The 23371-nt window shown below is 42.7% G+C and overlaps 1 protein-coding gene across 2 annotated transcripts in view; it reads right to left on the reverse strand.

Annotated features, from left to right (window-relative positions):
• Nucleotides 1-21936, reverse strand: part of PPM1D (protein phosphatase, Mg2+/Mn2+ dependent 1D) — a 65551-nt gene extending 43615 nt beyond the window's left edge. Inside the window, exon 1 of one of the 2 annotated variants that reach the window (XR_004070321.3) lies at nucleotides 20463-21162. Coding sequence is in view for 1 of the 2 variants with exons in the window: in XM_019027613.4 (XP_018883158.2) it covers nucleotides 20463-20934 (472 nt within the window). In the remaining variant the exon portion in view is untranslated. Of the gene's footprint in view, nucleotides 1-20462 lie in introns of both variants that reach the window. The other variant, XM_019027613.4, reaches the window with a different exon arrangement.
• Between the last annotated feature and the right edge of the window lie 1435 nt (nucleotides 21937-23371).

The following is a 23371-nucleotide window of genomic DNA, read 5'->3' on the forward strand; positions in this document are numbered from 1 at the left end:
CCTGGATATCCACATGCAAAAGAATGAAATTGTACCCTTGTCTTATACCATACACAAAAATTAACCGGAAAGTGATTAAAAACTGAAATGTAAGAAATACATTGAAAGCATAAAACTCAGGCCGGATGCGGTGGCTCACACCTGTAATCCCAGCACTTTGGGAGGCCAAGGTGGGTGGATTACCTGAGGTCAGGAGTTCAAGACCAACCTGGCCAACATGGTGAAACCCCATCTCTACTGAAAATATAAAAATTAGCCGGATGTGGTGGTGTGCGCCTGTAATCCCAGCTACTCAGGCAGCTGAGGCAGGCAAATCGCTTGAACCTTGGAGGTGGAGGTTGCAGTGAGCCAAGATCGTGCCACTGCACTCCAGCCTGGGCAACAGAGCGAGACTCTGCCTCAAAAAAAAAGAAAGAAAAGAAAAGAAAAACAAAAGCACAAAACTCCTAGAAAAAAACCATAAGGAAAAATCTCGACATTGGTCTTGGCAATTACTTTTTTAATACGACCACCAAAAGAAATGGCAACAGGCTGGGTGCAGTGGCTCATGCCTGTAATCCCAGCACTTTGGGAAGCCAAAGTGGGTGGACCATGAGGTCAGGAGTTCTAGACCAGCCTGACCAACATGGTGAAAGCCTGTCTCTACTAAAAATACAAAAATTAGCCAGGCATGGTGGTGCACACCTGTAATCCCAGCTCAGGAGGGATCCTAACCTCAGGAGGCAGAGATTGCAGCGAGCTGAGATCACGCCACTGCACTCCAGCCTGTGTAGTACAGCGAGACTCTATCTCAAAAAAACAAACAAACAAACAAAAAAACAGCAACAAAAGCAGAAAAAAACAGGTGGGCTACATCAAACTGAAAGGCTTCTGCACGGGAAAGGAAACCATCAACAAAATGAAAAGGCAACTTTCAGGAGAAAATATTTACAAACTTTACACTATGTGGTAAGAGATTAATATCCAAAATATATAAGGAAATCATACAACTCAATAGCAAAACAAACAAAAATACAGTTAAAAACTGGGCAGGCTGGGCGCGGTGGCTCATGCCTGTATTCCCAGCACTCTGGGAGGCGCCGAAGTGGGTGGATCACGAGGTCAGGAGTTCAATACCAGCCTGGCCAACACGGTGAAACCCCGTCTCTATGAAAAATACAGAAATTAGCCAGGCATGGTGGCAGGTGCCTGTAATCCTAGCCACTGGGGAGGCTGAGACAGGAGAATAGTTTGAACCCGGGGGTGGAGTTTACAGTGGGCCGAGATCATGCCACTGCACTCCAGCCTGGGCGACAGGGCGAGACTCTGTCTCAAAACAAAACAAAACAAAACAAAACAAAACAAACAAAAACAAAAAAAAAAACTGGGCAAATGACCTGAATAGACATTTGTCAAAGAAGTCATACAAATGGGCAACAAGTATATGAACAGAAGCTCAACATCAATCATCATGATGGAAATTCAAATCAAAAACAAAATGAGACAGGAAGATCGCTTGAGGCCAGGAATTTATCACCAGCATAGACAACATAGCGAGACCCATCTCCACTAAAAATTTAAAAATTAGCCGGGCATGGTAGCACACATCTGTAGTCCTAGCTACTCAGGAGGCTGAGACAGGAGGTTCCATTGAACCAAGGAGTCTGGGGCTACAGTGATCACACCACTGCACTCCAGCCTGAGCAACAGAGCGAGAAGACCCATCTAAAAAAACATTAAAAAAAAAAAAAGAAAGAAAGAGATAACCTCACACCTATTAGGATGGCTATTATCAAAAATATAACAGTAAACAAGTGCTGGCCAGGATGTGAAGAAGGGAGAACATTTGTACACTGCTAATAGAAATGTAAATTGGCATAGCTATTATGGAAAATATTATAGAATTAAAAATATAACTAAGAATAGAAGTACCATATGACTCAGGAATTGCACCTCTGAATGTATATCCAAAGAAAATGAAATCAGTCTCTCAGAGAGATACATGTACCTCAACGCTCCATGCAGAATTATTCAAAACATCCAAGATATGAAAACAATCTAAGTATCCAGCAAGAGATAAATAAATAAAGAAAATGTATGCATACACAATGGAATATCGTTCAGCCATAAAAAAAAAAAAGGAAATCCTGCCATGTGCAACACAAGGATGAACCTGTAGGACATTATGCTAAGTGAAATATGCCAAACACAGAAAAAACAAATACTGTGTGATCTTACTTATACGCGGAATCTAAAGAAAAAGTCACAGAAGGAAAGAGTAGAAGGATGGTTGCCAGGGATTAGGGGTTGGGAGAAGTGGGGAGATGTTAGTCAAACAGCACAAACTTCCCATTATGAGTAAGTTCTTAGTATCTAATGTACACCACAGAGAGTATAGTTAATAATACTGTTTTGTATACTTGAAATTTGCTGAAAATAAATCTTGAGTGTTCTCACCACCAAAAAAAAGGTAACTATGTGAGGTGATGGATGTGTTAATTAACTTGACTGTGGTAACATTTCCACAATGTATACATACATAAAATCATCTATCACATTGCACATCTTTTTTAAAAGCAACTAAAAAAATCTATTCGTCAGAAGATACCATTATTAGAATAAAAACAACACACAGAACAGAATACACACACCTACGTGCCAAAGGAAAAGCATCCAGAATATATAAAATTTTCCTACAAATCAAATCGATGAGACAGACTACTCAAATGGGAGAATGGACAAAAAGCTTAAACAAGCCTTTTACAAAATAGGAAATCCAAACAGCCACAAAATATGCAAAGGTATTCAGCTTCTTTAATTATCAGAGAAATACTAATTTAAAACCACAATGAGATAGTGCTGCATAACTACAAGACCGCACAAATTAAAGTTCGACAATAGCAACCGAACTGTGGTCAAGAAAATGGAGCAACATGTACTATCATCAACTAATGTGAAAGTGTAAACTGGTACATTGCAGGTAACATTTAGGCATTACTTATTAAAGGTAAAGATATGTATACTCTTTGACTACCTCCTAGGTATATACCACAAATTAACATACATATACAACAAATACATGAGTCAACCATGGTAGTATGTGCCTGTAGTACCAGCTGCTCAGGAGGCTGTGAGGCAGGGGGATCGCTTGAGCCCAGGAGTTTACAGCCTGGGAAATACAGCAAGACCCTGTCTCTAAAACAATAATAAGGGCTACAAATGGGCAACAGCCCAAGTTGTTCAACATGAAAATGGACAATACTACATAAAGCACACAAGAATCTCACAAGAAGCACATGATAAAAGAACACATACAGCATGATTTTCTTCAAAAACAACCATCATGTTTAGAGAAAAGTGGTAAAACTATTAAGAAAAACAAGTAAACCATTACAGAACTCTCATGACGAAAGTCAGGAAGGTAGTTTTTTAGGGGGAGATAGAAATATGAGATCAGAAAGGACATACAGATATCTGCAGTGCAGACAATGTTCTTTCCTAACTGGATGGTGTTCAGTTTATAATTATTCATTGAAGTGTACATTTATGTTTTATGACCTTTTCTATACATATGCTATATTTTGCAATATTTAAAATAAAAAAAAAGCAGAGAAAAGGTATCAATTTTGCCGGCAGAAATCACAGCAAGGACAGCTTCATAGCCCATCCAGTTTGCAATCTGGTTGCAGAAGTTATTTCCTAGAAGCTCAGCCTAGAGTATATTGTATGTTTCTTCAGCCCTTTCAATTATTTGGGGTGTTTACTAGCTTTTGATAAAACCCTTTCTTCTATTTTTTTTTTTTTTTTTTTTTTTTTAACAACAGGGTCTCAATATGTTGCCCAGGCTGGAGTGCAGGCTAATTCACAGGTGTGATCATCACATACTACAACCTTGACCTCCTGGGCTCAGGCAATCCTCCTGCCTCAGCCTCCCAAGCAGCTGGGACTATAAGCATGTGCTACTGTGCCTGGCTATCCTCTTTCTTTTTAAACAAACTGAAGTAAATTAAAAAACAAACAAACAAAAAAAAACTTCTACTACAATAAATGTGAATGAATAAATGAGGTGAACTCTCAGAAGTTCTACAGCACATTCAAAAAACAAAATTTGGCAGGGTACAGTGGCTCATGCCTACATTCACAGTGCTTTGGGAGACCAAGGCAGGAGGACCACCTGAGGCCAGGAGACCAGCTTGGGGAACACAGCCACATTCTGTCTCTACAAAAAAAAAAAAAAAAAAAATTTTTTTTAATTAACCAGGTTTAGTGGCATGCATCTGTTAGTTCTAACTTCTTCAGAGGAGGAGGCAGGAGGATCACTTGAGCTCAGGAGTTCAAGGCTGCAGTGAGCTATAATCACGCCACTGCACTCCAGCCTGGGCGACAGAGCAAGACTCAGTCTCCTAAAGAAAGAGTAAAAGAAAGAAAACAAAACAAAATTTACCTCCAGTATACAAATAATTCAGTCATTCACAAAAATCACCTAAAACAAAATGGCAAGTGAAAAAACGAGCTAAAAATAAATATCCTTAGATGCAATATTATTTAAATCACACTTTTGGTCAAAAGCCTAACATGAACAAAGAGATATTTTGCAATGACCTAAAAATGACTAATTCATACTTTCCCTATTCATTTGAAATGTCACCTTTATTATATGCTACATTTTGCCTTAGATCTATTTCTAAACTCATCCTACTAATCTACTTATAGTACTTTTTAATAATTGGTAGTTTAAGTATCCCCCAATTCTTTTTCTTTTTTTGAGACAGTCTCACTCTGTCACCCAGGCCGGAGTGCAGAGGTGTGATCTTGGCTCACTGCAACCTCTGCCTCCTGGGTTCAAGGTATTCTCCTGTCTCAGCCTCCTGAGTAGCTGGGATTATAGGTATGTGCCACCACACCAGGCTAATATTTTTGTATTTTTAGTAGAGACGGGATTTCACCATGTTTGCCAGGCTGGTCTCAAACTCTTGACCTTCAGTAATCTGCCGCCTCGGCCTCCCAAAGTGCTGGGATTACAGGCATGAGCCACTGAACCTGGCCTTCTTTTTCTTTTCTTTTTAGTTTTCCTTTTTTTTTTTTTTTTTTGAGACAGAGCCTTGCTCTGTCGCCCAGGCTAAAGTACAGTGGCTCAATCTCAGCTCACTGCAACCTCTGCCACCCAGGTTAAAGCAATTCTCGTGCCTCAGCTTCCAGAGTAGCTGGGATTACAGTTGTGTGCCACCACACCCATAACCCCAGTTACAGGAGGCTGAGGCTCGAGAATCACTTGAGCCTGGGAGGCAGAAGCTGCAGTGAGCCGAGATCACGCCATTGCACTTCAGCCTGGGTGACAGCAAGACTCTGCCTCCAAAAAAAACAAAAACAAAAAAATTAATCTTACATAGCTGGGTGCAGTCACTCATGCCTGCAGTCCCAGCTACTTGGGAGGCTGAGGCAGGAGGATGCTTGAGCCCAGGAGTTAGAAGCTATAGTGCACTGCGATTGAACCTGTGAATAGCTACTATACTCCAGCCTGGACAACACAGAGATCCTGCCGCTTAAAAAAGGGGGAGGGAGGTGCAGGGGCGGTGGCTTACATCTGTAATCCCAGCACTTTGGCAGGCCAAGGCAGGAGGGGATAGCTTCAGCCCAGGAGTTCAAGACCAGTCTGTGCAACATAGTAAGACCCTATCTCTACCAAAAAAAAAAAAAAAAAAGTAAAAAGGAAATTCTCCCACATACTTTTCCAAAGGAACTTTAGTAGCAACTTGCAAAATTAAAAAACCTTCTTGAGATTCTGATTGAAACTGCACTAAACTTATATATTAAGGAACTGGTATTTTTATGTTGTCTTCCTTAACTATAGTATTTATTTTCTACTTTATATTGTAATTTTTTTAATGACATAAAACTAGAAGTGCATTAAAAGACAGCACCATCTAGTATACTAACTCTCACTTAAGTATTCTTTTCATTTTTTCCTCAGACAGAGTCTCACTCTGTCACCCAGGCTGCAATGCAGTGGCATGATCTTGGCTCACCACAACCTCTGCCTCCTCGGCTCAAGCGATCCTCCCACCTGGGCCTCCCAAGCAGCTGGGTTTGCCTGGGCTGGCTACAGGTGCACGCCACCACGCCCAGCTAATTTTTGTATTTTTTGTACAGAGGGGGTTCCACTATGTTGCCCAGGCTGGTCTTGAATTCCTGGGCTCAACCAATCTGCCCACCTCAGCCTCCCAAAGTGTTGGGATTAGAGGTGTGAGCCACCATACCCAGCCTAAGGGAAATTTTCTTAAGCAAGAAAATATGCATGTCATAAAGGCAAAAACCAATAAATTGTTATAACATCTCTATTTTATAGGTAAGGATACCCTGGTGCAAATAGTTTTACTCAAGGTCACAAAGGTAGCAATGTGTCCGGAATTGGTGGGTTCTTGGTCTCACTGACTTCAAGAATGAAACCGCAGACCCTTGCCATGAGTGTTACAGTTCTTAAAGGCAGTGTGTCCAGAATTTGTTCCTTCTGATGTTCGGATGTGTTTGGAGTTTCTTCCTTCTGGTGGGTTCGTGGTCTCGCTGGCTTCAGGAGTGAAGCTGCAGACTTTCCCGGTGAGTGTTACAGCTTTTAATGCCACGCGTCTGGAGTTGTTCGTTCCTTCTGGTGGGTTGGTGGCCTTCCTGGCTTCAGGAGTGAAGCTGCAGACCTTCGCAGTGAGTGTTACAGCTCATAAAGACAGTGTGGACCCAAACAGTGAGCAGCAGCAAGATTTATTGCAAAAGGCAAAGCAAGATTTATTGCAAAGGGCAAAAGAACTAAGCTTCCACTGTGTGGAAGCCACCCCACCCTGTTGCCAATGTTGGCTCGGGAAACCCGCTTTTATTCCCTTATCGGGCACCACCCACATCCTGCTGATTGGTCCATTTTGCAGAGAGCTGATTGGTCTGTTTTACAGAGAACTGATTGGTCCGTTTTGACAGGGTGCTGATTGGTGCATTTACAATCCCTGAGATAGACACAAAAGTTCTCCAAGTCCCCACTAGATCAGCCAGACACAGAGCACTGATTGGTGCATTTACAAACCTTGAGCTAGACACAGAGTGCTGACTGGTATATTTACAATCCCTTGGCTAGACGTAAAGATTCTCCAAGTCCCCACCAGATTAGCTAGATACAGAGTGCTGATTGTTGCATCCACAAACCCTGAGCTAGACACAGGGTGCTGATTGGTGTGTTTACAAACCTCGAGCTAGATACAGAGTGCTGATTGGTGTATTCACAATCCCTTAGCTAGACATAAAGGTTCTCCAAGTTCCCACTAGACTCAGGAGCCCAGCTGGCTTCGCAGTGGATCCCGCACCGGGGCCGCAGGTGGAGCTGCCTGCCAGTCCTGGGCCTTGCGCCCACACTCCTCAGCCCTTGGGCCCACACTCCTCAGCCCTTGGGCAGTCGATGGGACCAGGCACCGTGGAGCAGGGGGTGGTGCTCATCGGGGAGGCTTGGGCTGCGCCAGGCGGGGGGGTGGGGCCTCAGGTATGGCAGGCTGCAGGTCCCAAGCCCTGCCCCATGGGGAGTCAGCTAAGGCCCGGCGAGAAATCCAGTGCAGCGCCCGTGGGCCAGCACTGCTGGGGGACCCGGCGCACCCTCCGCAGCTAGTGGCCCGGGTGCTAAGCCCCTCACTGCCTGAGGCCGGCAGCGCCAGCTGGCCGCTCCAAGTGCAGGGCCTGCGGAGCCCACACCCACCTGGAACTCGCGCTGGCCCACAAGTGCAGCACGCAGCCCCAGTTCCCACCCGCACCTCTCCCTCCACACCTCCCCACAAGCTGAGGGAGCCGGCTCCGGCCTTGGCCAGCCCAGGGAGGGGCTCCCACAGAGCAGTGGCGGGCTGAAGGGCTCCTCAAGCGCAGCCAGAGTAGGCGCCGAGGCTGAGGAGGCGCTGAGAGCCAGCGAGGGCTGCCAGCACGCTGTCAACTCTCAGTAAGTGGAGAAGCTGGAATTCGAACCTAGGCAGTACAACTCTAGGGCACATACTCTCAATCACTTAAGAGTTCTTACAGAATTCCAATTCCAAAGTAGTATGGAGATGTAAAGCCTTCAGGGAAGCAATCTGAAAATACTTATTGGCAACCATCAAAAGGTATACATTGTTTAAGCAAATAATTCAGTTTTGAGAATTTTTTTTCTGAAGAAATAGTCCAAATGAAAAAAAAAAAGGGCTACACTGCTTTCACTTTAGCCCTTATTTAAAGGGCTTATTTAAGCAGTAATACTATTTAGTATTACATAGTACATAATTCCCCAATTCCACAGACTGAATGAAATATCAACTAGCTGGACAAAAACTAATAGCTTCTCCTGAAAGCTCTTAACTGATAGGTTAGGAAGCCTATTATGGTAGAAAAGGCCAAGTGCAAGACTTTGGAGCACCTCAACAATGAGACTCTACTCCAAACTAATAATTTAAAAGCACTGTCGCATCCTTCAAAGAATAACAAAGATTCCTGCCACCAGTAAAACATGAAAGAAGAAGGGGTGGTAAATCCCATCTATTCCTATTACATAGTTTGACCACTGCAAAAGTCTGATAGCTCTTGGAAAATGACAGTGAATTATCATAACCAAATGGTGACTCCAAATGCTGCTGTTTCTTATTTATTCTCTTCATTGAAAAAAAACAGACTGTTATCTGGTACACATCCAGCAGCAAGACCCTGATGAAACTGCTACCTAGATTCCTAAAAGTATCCAGGTTTCTGATCTTTTTATATCTTCAGCTTTACCTTTCCTTTTTTGCAAGAAAAATTCTATTTTCTTTTTCTTGAAGCAATAGTGTGTAAACCACCAAATCCCATCAATTTTAAATATTTATAGTATTTAATTCCTACACACAAGGACAGTCTCCTACATAACTACAATCCCATCAAAATCAGGAAGTTAACAATGATACCATACCACCTGCATACAGGTTTGTAGCCTAGGAGCAACAGGCTATATAATCTAGGTGTGCAGTAGGCTATACCATCTAGGTTTGTGTCAGTACACTCTGATATTCGCACACCAACACAAAATCACCTAAGACACATTTCTCAGAACATATCCCTGTTGTTAAGCAACATATGACTGTATATAAAATTATAGAAAAAATAATCTACAAGACAGAAAGCGGCTCAGTGGTTACCTAGAAATGGAGATTGGAGAATGTGGGATAATTGCAAATGGTCACAAGGAAACTTTTGGGCGTGATAGATGTTTATTGCTTTGAATGTGATGATGGCTTGACATGCACATATGTCAAAAATTATCAAAGAGTACACTTTAAATGTGTACCATTTATTGTATGTCAATTATACCTCTATAAATCTGTTTTCTTTTTTTAAATACCCACATGTAGCCACTGACTACATGTACTCCAGTCAATTGGACAGCACATAGGTAAAGGACAAAAACAAAAATGATAGGAGGACTTAATTGTGAAAGCAGAGCTGTATACCTCTTAGAAGAGAACACAATAGCATCTTTAAAAACATGAGATATCAAGAAAATGATTAATAAAATTACATTAAGTTTAAGATCTTCTGTTCATTAATAAACATCACAAAGTGAAGAGACAAACTAAAAACTGGAAGATACCTGCTAACTCTGTAACAAAGAATTAGTATCCAAAATACATAAAGAATTTTGGGCCAGGCGCAGCAGCTCACACCTACAATCCCAGCACTTTGGGAGGCCGAGGCAGGTGGATCACTTGAGGCCAGGAGTTCGAGACCAGCTTGGCAAACATGGTGAAACCCCATTTCTACAAAAAACACAAAAATTAGTCAGGCATTGTAGCACATGCCTGTAATCCCAGCTACTCAAGTGGCTGAGGCAGGAGGATTGCTTGAAACTGGGAGGCAGAGCCAAGATCGTGCCACTGCACTCCAGCCTGGGTGACAGAGCAAGACCCTGTCTCAAAAAAAAACCCAACAAAACAAAAAAACCCCACAAAATACATAAAGAATTTCTACAAATCAGCAAGAAAACAATTCAGTGTTAACATGGGCAAAAAAATTAAAAGGTATTTCATAAAAAGAAAACATGGCCAGGCATGGTGGCTTACACCTATAATGTCAGCACTTTAGGAGGCCAAGGCGTGCAGATCACTTGAGGTCAGGAGTTCGAGACTAGCCTAGCCAACATGGTGAAACCCTAACTCTACTAAAAATAGAAAAATTAGCTGGGGTGGTGGTGCATGCTTGTAATCCCAGCTACTTTGGGAGGCTGAGGCAGGAGGATCGCATGAACCTGGGAGGCAGAGGTTGCAATGAGCTGAGATCGACGCACTGCACTCCAGCCTGGGCAACAGGGCAACAGAGCGAGACTCCGTCTCAAAAATAATAAGGTACTCAATCTTATGAGTAATCAGGGAAATGAGAATTAAAACCACAATAAGATATAATTTCACCACCATAAAATGCAGACCACTTCAAATATTGGCAAGAAGGTGAAAGAATGATACTCTCCTACACTTCTTCAGGGGAATAAACAGGTATAAACACCTTGGAAAGCAATTTGGCAATATCTAGTGAGGTCCAAGATATCATACCTCATGACCCAGCAATTGTTCCCCTAGTACACTAGAGCAGGGTCAGCAAACCTTTTCTATGAAAGACCAGAAAATACTTTTGGCTTTGCAAAACATATGGTATCTGTCACAACTATTCAACTCTGCTGTTGAAGTGTGAAAGCAGTTACAGACATTGTGTAAACAAATGATCTTGGCAGTGCTCCAATAAAAAAAATTTTATCTACAAAAATTGGTGGTAGCCCAATGCGGCCTGTAGGCTTTACTTTGCCAAACCTGGGCTCTCAGAGAACCCCTCAGATATTTGAAGAACAACCAAAGACATGTACGGAAATATTCCAAACATCATTGTTTTTAATTATAAATAGCTGTAAAACTAAATATCCTTCAAGAATACAATGGATGAGCACGATATTGGTATATTTATACTATCCATAAGTGAAAATGAACGAACTAGAGCTACGTGTGTCAACATGAAGAAATCACATACAATACTGAACCAAAAAAGTAAGACCCAGAAGAATAGAGTAGTACCCCCTTATCGCAGGGGCATATGTTCCAAAACCCTCAAAGGATGCCTGAAACTTTGGATAGTACCAAATCCTATATACACTATGTTTTTTCCTATACGTACATACGTATCTTTTTTTTTTTTTTTTGAGACAGAGTCTCACTCTATTGCTAGGTTGGAGTGCAGTGGCGCGATCTCGGCTCACTGCAATCTCCATCTCCCGGGTTCAAGCAATTCCCCTGCCTCAGCCTCCCGAGTAGCTGCGACTACAGGTGCGCACCACCATGCCCGGCTAGTTTTTTGTATTTTAGTAGAGACAGGGTTTCACCATGTTGGCCAGGATGGTCTTGATCTCCTGACCTCATGATCCGCCCACCTCTGCCTCCCAAAGGGCTGGGATTACAGGCGTGAGCCACCGTGCTTGGCTCCTATACATACATATCTATGATAAAATGTAATTTATAAATTAGGCACAGTAAGAAATTAACAACATTAATAAAATAAAACAAGTATAACAATATGCCAGCATTACTACTCTTGCTCTTTGGGTCCATTATTAAGTAAAATAAGAGTCACTTGAACATAAACACTGCAATACCATAAGAGTTGATCCGATAACCACACCCAAGATGGCTACTAAGTGACTAACAAGCTACTAAGTGACTAACAGGTAAGTAACATATACAGCGTAGATATGCTGGGCAAAGAAATGATTAACATCCAGGGCTGACACAGTGGGACGAGACAAGATTTCATCATGCTACTCCCAACAGCACACAAGTTAAACTTACAAATTATTTATTTCTAGAATTTTATATTTAATATTTCAACACTGAACAAAGGTAACAAACTGCAGAAAGTGAAACCAACACATAAGGGATGACAATAGCATACATATAGTAAGATGTCATATATAAGTTATAAAAACCATGCAGGCTGGGCACGGTGGCTCACACCTGTAATCCTAGCACTTTGGGAGGCCAAGGCGGGTGGATCACGAGGTCAGGAGTTCGAGACCAGCCTGGCCAACATGGTGAAACCCCATCTCTACTAAAAATACAAAAAGTTAGCTGGGCGTGGTAGTGCGCGCCTGTAATTCCAGCTACTGGGGAGGCTGAGGTAGGAGAATCGCTTGAATCCAGGAGGCGGAGGTTGCGGTGAGCCGAGATCACGCCATTGCACTCCAGCCCGGGAGATTAAGCAAGACTCTGTCTTAAAAAACAAACAAACAAACAAAATACAAAATGTACTGTATATTGGTTAAAGATATACATAATAAAGGCCGGGCACGGTGGCTCACGCCTGTAATCCCAGCACTTTGGGAGGCCAAGGAGGGCACATCACGAGGTCAGGAGATTGAGACCATCCTGGCTAACACGGTGAAACCCCGTCTCTACTAAAAATAGAAAAAATTAGCCGGGCGTGGTGGCGGGTGCCTGTAGTCCCAGCCACTCGGGAGGCTGAGGCAGGAGAATGGTGTGAACCCAGGAGGCGGAGCTTGCAGTGAGCCAAGATAGCGCCACTGCACTCCAGCCTGGGCGACAGAGCGAGACTCTGTCTCAAAAAAAAAAAAAAAAGATATACCTAATAAAATTATAAAGAAAATAGTGAGGATGATAAACACTGAATATAGAAGCAGTTGCCCCTCATGGGGAGTGAAAAAGATGTAATATGACACAGAGAGAAGGGGCTTAACTATACTGGTAATGTTTTATTATTTTATTTATTTATTTATTGTTGAGACAGAATCTCGCTCTGTTGCCAGGCTGGAGTGCAGTGTCGTTGATCTCGGCTCACTGTAGCTGGGACTACCAGTGCATGCCACCACACCCAGCTAATTTTTTGTGTTTTTAGTAAAAACTGGGTTTCATCAGGTTCTTGACCTCATGATCCGCCTGCCTCGGCCTCCCAAAGTGCTGGGATTACAGGCGTGAGCCACCATGCCTGGCCTGGTAATGTTTTATTTTTTAAGCTGAGTTATGGATGGGTGTTTATTTAATCATTTTACACCTTTTTGAATATTTCATAATATAAAGATTCAAAGAAATCTAGTTTTACCTGCATAATGTAGAAACTAATTAGAATTTAAATTGCTTCTCTTTTCTCTAAGTGATATCAATTCTGGAGGGACTACCTAATACAGATCAAAAGTAATGACTGATAATGAAAATAGAAAAAATAAATTTGAACTTGATAAGTAATATGGCACACAACTCTTTCAGAACGTATAATTTATGAGAAGGTGAAGATCCTTTATGATGAAAAAATGCGAACAACCAACATAAAACAAGATACACATTTAAAATTCTATAGTTTAAGAGGTTTCTCCAAATTCAATTCTCTCTCCCCACTTTGGTTTCTTTCCATTTTAAATTAAAGTAATGCCAAATCTAGAACCAACAATTTATGTTAAGATTAACTTCTTCATGATTTCCTTGGTCATACTCTTTTAAAATGAATGCTCTAAATCTTCAGTCCAAGTTAACAAATGAAACTTTTGTATTTCATCTTCCTTTACAAATACTGTGGCCAATTCCCTGTAATCACACCAGAGATCACCCTTTGCAGAATGTCATCTTTCTATTGACTCTATTGATAAGACTATGACACAGAGCTAAAAGCTGCACTTCATTCACCATCTTCTTTAAACTATCAAAAGAAGGGACAATGAAAACATTATTTCCAATAAGTAAACCTAAAAAAGCCTATACAAACTTTAAAACTTATTTTTGCCAGGTGCGGTGGCTCACGCCTGTAATCCCAACACTTTGGGAGCCTGAGGCAGATGGATCACTTGAGGTCGGGAGTTCAAGACCAGCCTGACCAACACGGAGAAACCCCAGAGACAGAGTCTCACTTCTTTTCTACTGAAAATACAAAATTAGCTGAGTGTGGTGGCACATGCATGTAATCCCAGTTACTCGGGAAGCTGAGGCAGGAGAATCGCTTGAACCCGGGAGGTGGAGGTTGCAGTGAGCTGAGATCGCGCCATTGCACTCCAGCCTGGGCAACAAGAGCAAAACTCCGTCTCAAAAATAAAACAAAACAAAACAAACAAAAAAACTTATTTCTTAGAAGGCAAGCATAATAAAAGGGCAGTAAACATATATATGTGAATATAAATTAGGCATAACCTAAAACTTATGATCATGAATAAAGAAAAAAGAAAAATAATGACCTTTTAATAAAGAATATATTCAGGCCTGGATGTGGTGGCTTATGCCTGTAATAGCATTTTGGGAGGCCAAGCTGGGAAGACTTCTTGAACCCAGGGTAAGGAACCAGCCTGGGCAACATGGCAAGACCCTGTCTCTATAAAAAAAAAATTAAAAAAAAAAATTAGCTGGGCGCATGCCTGTAGTCTCAGCTACTTGGCAGGCACATGCCTGTAGTCTCAGCTACTTCAGAGGCTGAGGCAGGAGGATCCCTTGAGCCAAGGAAGTCAAGGCTGCAGGGACCTTTGATCATGCCATTACACTCCAGCCTGGACAACAGAGCAAGACCCTGTCACAAAAAAAAAAAAAGAATATATTTATATACTCTTTCATTCCATACTGTATTTACCAAATCTCCCTACCTCAAGACAAAAATAAGCCATTTAAAAAATTTTCCTTTGTAAATTTGGGAGGCGTACACATCATTAGAAAGACAAGAGAGGTCAAGCTTAACACCAAATAATTCAAGAAGGGCTCAGTAACATAGAAAAGGTATAATTTTAAAATGTAAGACAGTCCACATTCATCAGGATTTTTTTTTTAATGGAAAAGTTAACAAGCGTTAGAATATGGGGAAATCGGAGCCTTCATACATTGCTGGTAGGAATGTAAAATGGTACGGCTGCTGTGTAAACAGTTTGGCAAGTCCTTAAAATGTTAAACATAAAATTACCATATGATCCAGCAATTCCACTTACAGGTTCATACCCAAAAGAACTGAAAAACTGGGATGCAAACAAATACTTGTACACCAGTGTTCACAGCAGTACTAGTCACAATAGCCAAAAAGTGGAAACAACCCAAATGTCCATCAACAGAAAACTGGATAAACACAATGTGGCATGCATACATCTATATGATGGGATATTATTCAGCAGAAATTCTGACTCATGGTACAATATGAATGAACTCTAAAGACATGCTAAGTAAAATAAGTCAGACACAAAAGAACACTTTTCTATTTAAATGGAGTACTGGAATAGTCAAATTCATAGCAGTACAAAGTAGAATGGGGAGGTTACCAGAGATGGGAAAGGGGGAAACAATGAGATATTATTTAATGGACACAGAGTTTCTATTTGGGCTGATGAAGTTTTGAAAACTGATAGTGGTGATGGTTGTACAACATTATGAATACACTTAATGCCACTAAATTATATACCTAAAAACGGCTAAAATGGTATAAATTTTATTTATTTATTTATGAGACAGAGTCTCGCTTCTTCTCCCAGGCTGGAGTGCAATGGCGTGATCTCAGCTCACTGCAACCTCTGCCTCCCAGGTTCAAGCAATTCTCCCACCTCAGCCTCCCCAGTAGCTGGGATTACAGGTACACCCCACCACGTGCAGCTAATTTTTTTGTATTTTTAATAGAGACGGAGTTTCACCATGTTGGCCAGGCTGATCTCAAACTCCTGACCTTAGGTGATCTGCCCGCCTTGGCCTCCCAAAGTGCTGGGATTACAGGCGTGAGCCACCACGCCTGGCCTGGTATAAACTTTAGGTTATCTGTATTTAAGCACAATTTTTTAAAAGGAGAAATTTTAATTAAAAAAAATGGAAGAAAGTCCATTTATTTACTTACACTCAACAGAAATTCAACTAAACTCAACTAGTTGTTGAGCAGCTACTTTGGGCAAGGTATTATGTGGTCAATCCTAAAACGATTAAAGATGAGTAAGGCAGTATCTCTGGCCCCAAAGACCTCAAGATTTAGCTGACAAGCAGATACTATAGCAGACTAGCATCTCCCAGTGGTCTGTGTAATCTTTATAGGGATTCTACAAGGCCAAAACTATTTTCATAATAATTCTAAGAGTTTATTTGCCCTTTTCACTGTGCTGACATTTGTACTGATGGTAGAAAGCAATGGCTGGTAAACTGCTGGTACCTTGGCAGGAGTCAAGGCAGTGGCACCAGATTGAGCCATTAGTCATTGCATTCTTCACAGCTACCTAATTACAGTCCAAAAAAAGCAAGCTAGTTTCACTTAAGAATATTCCTGGCCAGGAGTGGTGGCTCATGCCTGTGGGACGCCGAGGCAGATGGATCACTTGAGGTCAAGAGTTCGAGACCAGCCTGGCCAACATGGCGAAACCCCATCTCTACTAAAAAAAAAACAAAAATTAGCTAGGTATGATGGCACATGCCTGTAGTCCCAGCTACTCAGAAGGCTGAGGCACGAGAATCGCTTGAACCTGAGAGGCAGAGGTTGCAGTGAGCTGAAATTGTGCCACAGCACTCCAGCCTGGGCAATACAGTGAGACTCCATCTCAAAAAACAAAAATTAAAATTAAAAAAAGAATATCCTTGATGACACAATAAAAATTTATTAAATCCCAACCCATGAATACCTACTTTTTTTTTCTGTTGCCCAGGCTGAGTGCACAGGCTCCATCATGGCTCACTGTAACCCCACCTCCCAGGCTCAAGCGATCCTTCCATCTCAGCCTCTGGAGTAGCAGAGACTACACGCACATGCTACCATGCCAAGCTTTTTTATTTTGTATAGCAACAGGGTCTTGCCATGTTGCCCAGGCTGCACATCTTTTTAATATTCTATATGACAAAAAGGAGACTATATAAACAGGCTTTTGTTACATACTACAGGAAAAGCACCTGTGATTGTCTGAGTCATGTAATGAACTAGCCACATTTTTCATGGACCATCATCTTTACTTGAGAGACTGATAAACTGTGTTAATAAGACTTGGGCATTTGGTGTACATCTTCAACATGAACAAAGTGAGCTTTTCCGCTTCAAGAAAAACTGACAGTATTTGTTCTCAATGATACATTTCTAATTGTTGCTTGAAAAATACATTTTGGATAATGTGTATCCACAACAGTGAACTAGATAAGCTTCCCAATATTTAAAGAGTTTTCTGATGAGATCAGTGATATTAACAAACATGATTTTCTTTGATATTGTATAATGAAATGTGTTGCTATTCAGAGGACGTTCTTAACTGAGTGAACCATTATTTTCCAAATAACTAATGCACTATGTCACAAAAATCACACATGGATGAGATTCCTTCAAAGTACAAAATAGACCAATGGATCTTAACGTATTAAGTATGAAATTCATTACTAAGGTTTCAAATTCCAATTCAGCAAACTTTAAGAAACTACTTTTCTTCCACCTTTCTCTGGGGGGGGAAATAGCTACCATTTTAGTGCAGAATATCCACAATTATCTGAAAAGACTAATAAAATATTTCTCCTTTTTCCTACTACATATGCATGTGGGGCTGCTTTTTCTTTAGATACTTCAACCAAATAGCGCAAGAGATTGAGTGCAGAAGTGGATATGATAATTCAGCTGTCTTTTTTTTTTTTTGAGACGGAGTCTCACTCTGTTGCCCAGGCTGGAGTGCAGTGGCCCAATCCCAGCTCACTGCAACCTCCGCCTCGCGGGTTCAAGGAATTCTCTCTGCCTAAGCCTTCTGAGTAACTAGGATCACAGGCATGCACCACCACACCCGGCTAATTTCTGTATTTTTAGTAGAGACAGGGTTTCACCATGTTGGCCAGGCTGGTCTCAAACTCCTGACCTCAGGTGATTCGCCTGCCTTTGTGTCCCAAAGTGCTAGGATTACAGGCGTGCGCCCGGCCATTCAGCTGTCTTCTATTAAGCCAGACATTGAAAGAGGTTTGCAAAATGTAAAACAACCCCACTCCTCCCACCACTATTTCTTATTTGGGGAAAAAAGTGGTTTTTCTTTAAAATATACATATAAACATATGTTTGTTTTTAAAGAAATATTTTTAAATTGCCTAAGTTTAAATTTCTCATATAGTAAATACTGGACGATGTAGCCCACATAAAAACTCTTTGGGGTCCTCAATAAGCATATAAAGGGTTCTGAGAGCAAAAAGTTTGAGAACTATTACTACAATCCAATGAGCACTACAAAAGTAGAAAAAAGGGTGCTCAATTCCAAAAGAAAGTAGTCTTCACAGAAGAAAACATACTGACTGGGAATCTACATGATGGATATATTTTTGTTTGAGTTTTCCTTGTTGGGGGGGCAGGGTGAGAGAGACAGAATCCAAGAAAATGGAAATGGAGTATTTCCATGTGCCCTGAAAAAAGGTGAGTAGAGACTAATGTAATGGAAATTCGTGTAACAAATATAATTTACTGGAGAGGCTGAATATGTACAGGATAGGGGTTGGCCTGCAGATTGCAAACTACAGTTTACTTTACAGAAAATGTGGAGCCATCCAAGAATTTGTGATTGAAAAAAAATTTTAAACCTTCGTTTCCTTTGTCAAGACTCCCAAAATAATTAGCATACTTTGTTTTGTTTTTTTTTCAAGCTTTGAGGACGAAGTCTGAGGTCTAGCTGTGGTACAAAACAAACTTTAACATTTTTCTGGAGTATAAGGCTCTAAACTTTATGCATCATAAGAGTGACAGCTTAATTCGAAAAGTCTGTGTATGTAAAACTAAACCATACATATTTACATTTAACAGCATGGCCCCTCCTTTATTAAAAAATGTTCCTGAAGGTCCGGCAGGGTAGCTCACGCCTGTAATTCCAGCACTTTCGGAGGCCGAGGAGGGAGGATCGCTTGAGCCCACGATCGCTTGTTGCCCAGCCTGGGCAACAAAGTAAGACTGCCCACACCCGTCCCCCGCCCCTGCCAGTCTCTTAAAAAAAAAAATTTTAATACTAATGTAACGGAGTTTATACCTTAAAGATTTTTTATCCTTAAAGTTCAAACATATGGCAAATTCATGTTACTCCAAGTATACTGCAAAATAAACAGGACTCTAAATAGTTCTGTGTCTAGTCTTCCTCTCTTGTGCTGCTGTCGACTTCTCGCTGCCCTGCAGTCAATGATATCACATATTTCTACAATACACTACAGTGCTTTCAGCTCTACGGTGCCTACACAAAAACAAAATAAATCCATAAAGACCGGCCCCTGGGATGGATGGGAAACGCCTCCAACAAGCCTAGTGGCTGGTTTTTGAGTCAATCAACTAATTCTTGGCAGAAAGCCAAGCAAATGGAAAACAGACTTTGAAACCGGCTAATCTACAACTCTATGACAATACCTTTCTAAAAATGTTCTGTATTTGCTAAATCTAACTCTTTTCTCTATGTCTCTATCCCTCTGCTGAAAATAAAGCAACTTTATTATGCTGCCATAAACAAGGTTTTTTCCCACCACTGGAAGTATTGTCTTCTTTGCTCTAACAAAGATGCATGCCATTTATTCACTGCAATAGATAAGCAATTATAATGCTGTAAGATGATTCTCTAAATGTTGGGCACAGAAATCCTGCCTGCTTTACAAACATTTAAAAAAACTTAGATGAAACTACGACTACACCGAAATTTTTTGACATTTAAGACCTTTATTTCCTTCTAGCATACAGTAATTCCTTGCCTTTTCTTATTTTGATGGGCAGTTACAATTTATAAGTACTTTTTAAACTAGGAACGGTTGAGAACTATCTGAAAGCAATCAGCTAAGGCAATTTCCAAAAAGAAAGCCCAAGCAGAATCTAACGCACACCCTTAACACGGGGCCAGTTTTTAAGAGGTAACAACACGTTCCGCGTTTTTAGTTTTCATAAGCAGTACAGGTTTATGATCCTAAACACATCTCACCATCATTACAACGGAATTCCTTCCAAAACTTTAAGTTGCCGGATGGTTACATTTCAGCCCTTCTAAATTAGCTTACGCTTTACTCCAGCAACCAACCCCAGCAATCCCGGGTCAATCTGGAGAACTGACACCACCGGTAGGAGGCAACCGAGAGGGATAAGACTTTCAGGAGCAGAATTATGACAGATTCTCTAAGGAAACACTACAGTTTTTCCTTCGCCTGGCCCAGGTGCAACATCGATTTATCTTTTGGCCAAAATCTGGCGCCAGGTTTCAAACACGTTTTCTCTGGTTGCCACCAAAGTGAAGCAGGGAAGGGAGTGGACTGCTTCCCATTGATCCTTGGAGGATGGAAATAAAGCAAGAAGAGGCTGCAGGGAGACGGCAATCCTATCTTCCCCAAGGCCACTTGGTTTGCCCGGACCTCCACCCAGCAAAGCGCTATTACAGCTTTTAGTCACTTCCATCAGTGTATACTTTGGTTGCACTCTGGGTGCCGGGGGCCCACGCGGGGCTGGTGCCATAAAAGCCCTGAACTGCCTGAAAAAGGGGCGGGCGCCAAACAAGCCAGGGAACTTACCCAGTTTCTTCCACATGGCGAGGTGACAAGCGAGAAAGCCTTTGCGGATGGCAGCGCAAACCTTAGCCGGCTCGGACGAGGTGAAACCCTTCTGCTTCTTGATGAAACCCCACAAGTGCTCCCGGGCAAACTGTGCCGCCTCCCGCCCGCCGTGCCCGTCGCACACGGCGAAAAAGGCCACGGAGGAACGGCGGCGGCAGCAGCGGCTGGGTGCCGGCGAGGCCCCGGCGTCCGGCAGAGGGTCGCGAGCCTCTCGGGCTGCCACCGCTGGGCCGTTCCCCGAGACTTCGCCGCCGGGAAGGGCGGCCGGCGACGGCCGCGGAGGCAACGGCTGAGAGAGCGACCGCCGCGGCGAGGGCTTTTCTTCAGCCGTCGGTTCGGGCTCCACAACGATTTGAGTAACGTCCTCCATGTACTTCCTCCCGCCCTGGTCGGAGAAGACGCTCACTCCCAGCGAGTACAGCCCCGCCATGGCCGGCTGGCCGGGATCCCGCCGGTCCCACGCAGCCCGCCGAATCCGGCGGCGGGAGACACACTAGGCGCTCGCCGGCCAACTATTGTTTATCTTCGACAACGCCGAGAAGGGGGAGGGGGCGGTCCCGGAGAAGGGGGGACGCGCGATGTCTGGACTTGTCCGCGAGAGCTGGGCCGGAGTACCGGGGCGAGCGGAGCCAGGCAGTTGCGCCTGCGCACTGCGCTTCCCCCCCCCCCGCCCGCGCCCACCACACAAATCAGGCGTTCTCCCCCGCTGACGTCACTCGGCTCTCTAAGCTCGACCAATCCGGAGTCGAGTGGAGCGAGCCCGCCCTCCGTCCCCGCCTTCGCTCCCGCCTGCGACGGCCGCGCTCCCTCCTTCCGCCGCTGGCGCTGGGCCTGCGCACCTCCTAGTTTGCTTCCCCCACGCCGCGGGCGTTTTCGCCCTCCGGGTTGTCGGCAGTTGCTGATCCTTTCCCGGGCGGCTTGGTCTGTGTAGGCTTTTGGCTCAGTCCAGGGTTCTTAATGCGGCCTGCTGGCCTTGGCGTCCCGCTGCTTGCTTTGCTAGGAAGGTGGCGTGGGCTCGGGCCCCCAGCGAGTGGAGAATGAAGGGAGAAGAGTTCACCCTCCTCCTAAGCGAAATGGCGGGAAACCTTCCTTCCAAAGGGCGATTGTGAGCTGGCCGGAACAAGTGCGGCACCCTTGAGCTGGATCTGGGTGGGACGTATCCGACTGGGAATGGAGGAGGGAGGGAGTCCAGTTCTGTTGTTTAAAAAGCACTTAGGAAATTTCCACCGTCAGCTGCACAGTCTCGGTTCACATAACTAGGTATGTCAGAGACGTAAGAGGGCTGTATTCTAACGAATTCCTAGGCAGATCTTTTCAGCTTTTGTTAAAGGTAGTGCTCGTTCCGACCAGCTCTGGATACAGCATTTTATTCCTGCGGTATCACTTCAAGTTATCACTTGAAAATAACTGACAAACACTGCCAAGAGCCCCAGTGCTCTAACGGTTTGGTGATCGTCCTCTCTCTTCACCGAGTCGGTCACAATCCCAACGCTAAAACCTTTGCACGGATTTTCATGGAGTTAAGCCGCAGAGCGAGGAATACACTAGTATTTACTCAGTAGCATACGTTTTGTAGTTGAATCACTTTGTAGTTCACTTTTCCCGTTTTTGGCCATTTCTTCATCAATCTGTACTTTCCTGTAAAACCTTTGGGATTTTCAAATGGCCTAAAAACAGTATGGAAACGGGAATGGGGGGAATGTACATACAGTTGGCACAAGAAATACAAATAGAAAAAATGTTTATGTCAATAAAAATATAAATAAGCAAAATCAGCTCAAGAAAATGTAGAAAATCTGAATAGATCAACTAAGTAAAAATAAATACAATCGAAGATATTCATTACCCCAAAAAGCACTAGACCAGATGGTTCCAGGGCATGGAAACGCTTGAAAAAAAAAAAAATCCCAGCTTGTTTGGAGAGGTAATCATAACCCTGTTAGTAAAACCTAAGCATTATGAACACTAAAAGGAAACCTACAGACCCTGTTTTGTAACGATGAATACAAAAATCCTAAATGAAATATTAGCATTGTAATTAGGGAGCAGCCTCCATATCACAAGAACGGTTTGTGTAGCTCTATATTATTCATCTTACCGTTCACCACGTTTGACCCAAGAGATTACCAAAAGATAATTCCATCATGCTTTATAATCCTTTCCACCTCAATCACAACCAGTAGGATCTGCGTCACCCGTTTATTGCTCTAGTATCTCCATGCTACTCTCTGCTTCAATTACTCTGATTCCATATCCCACTCTTCACCAAATATCCTAACCATTTCACTTCACACTTTTGATTTCAACATCTGCCATCAACCACTTCCCCTTTATTCTTAGCCTCTTCTGTAAATGTTCCCATCAACTTCCCATTCCAACTGAAACCCGGTTTATCACTTAGCAAAACTACCTCCCTTGCAACTTTTCAAGTACAGGAGGTTATTTTTCCTCTCATAGGTATTCTTATCTGTGGCCTATTCCTCATATTACCTCCAAACCACTTCTTTTCCTTCCTCCCTCAGAAACTCAAGTGCTTTTAAAATTTATGCAGACTGCTACTACTCTGAGATGCTGTCCGCTACTGATCCCTGGTATCTCCCCGTCATTTTTCATAGCCCACCGTCTTTGTTTCTTCCACTATTCGTGTCACTTCTCATCCACTTTATTTTTCAAGATACTATCCATATCTTCCATACTGTCTCCTTTTCAAGAGTTTTACTGCTCCAACAATTATCCTCCTTGCTCCTGCCTCATCAATCTCTCGTTTCTCTCTGTCTTTCTAAATGTTGAAGACGGGGACGATGATGCCCAGGCTGGGGTGCAGTGATTATTCACAGGCGCAATTATAGCTCACTGCAGCCTCAAAC

The sequence above is a fragment of the Gorilla gorilla genome, chromosome 4, assembly GCF_029281585.2.
Source record: "Gorilla gorilla gorilla isolate KB3781 chromosome 4, NHGRI_mGorGor1-v2.1_pri, whole genome shotgun sequence".
Taxonomy (NCBI): Eukaryota; Metazoa; Chordata; class Mammalia; order Primates; family Hominidae; genus Gorilla; species Gorilla gorilla.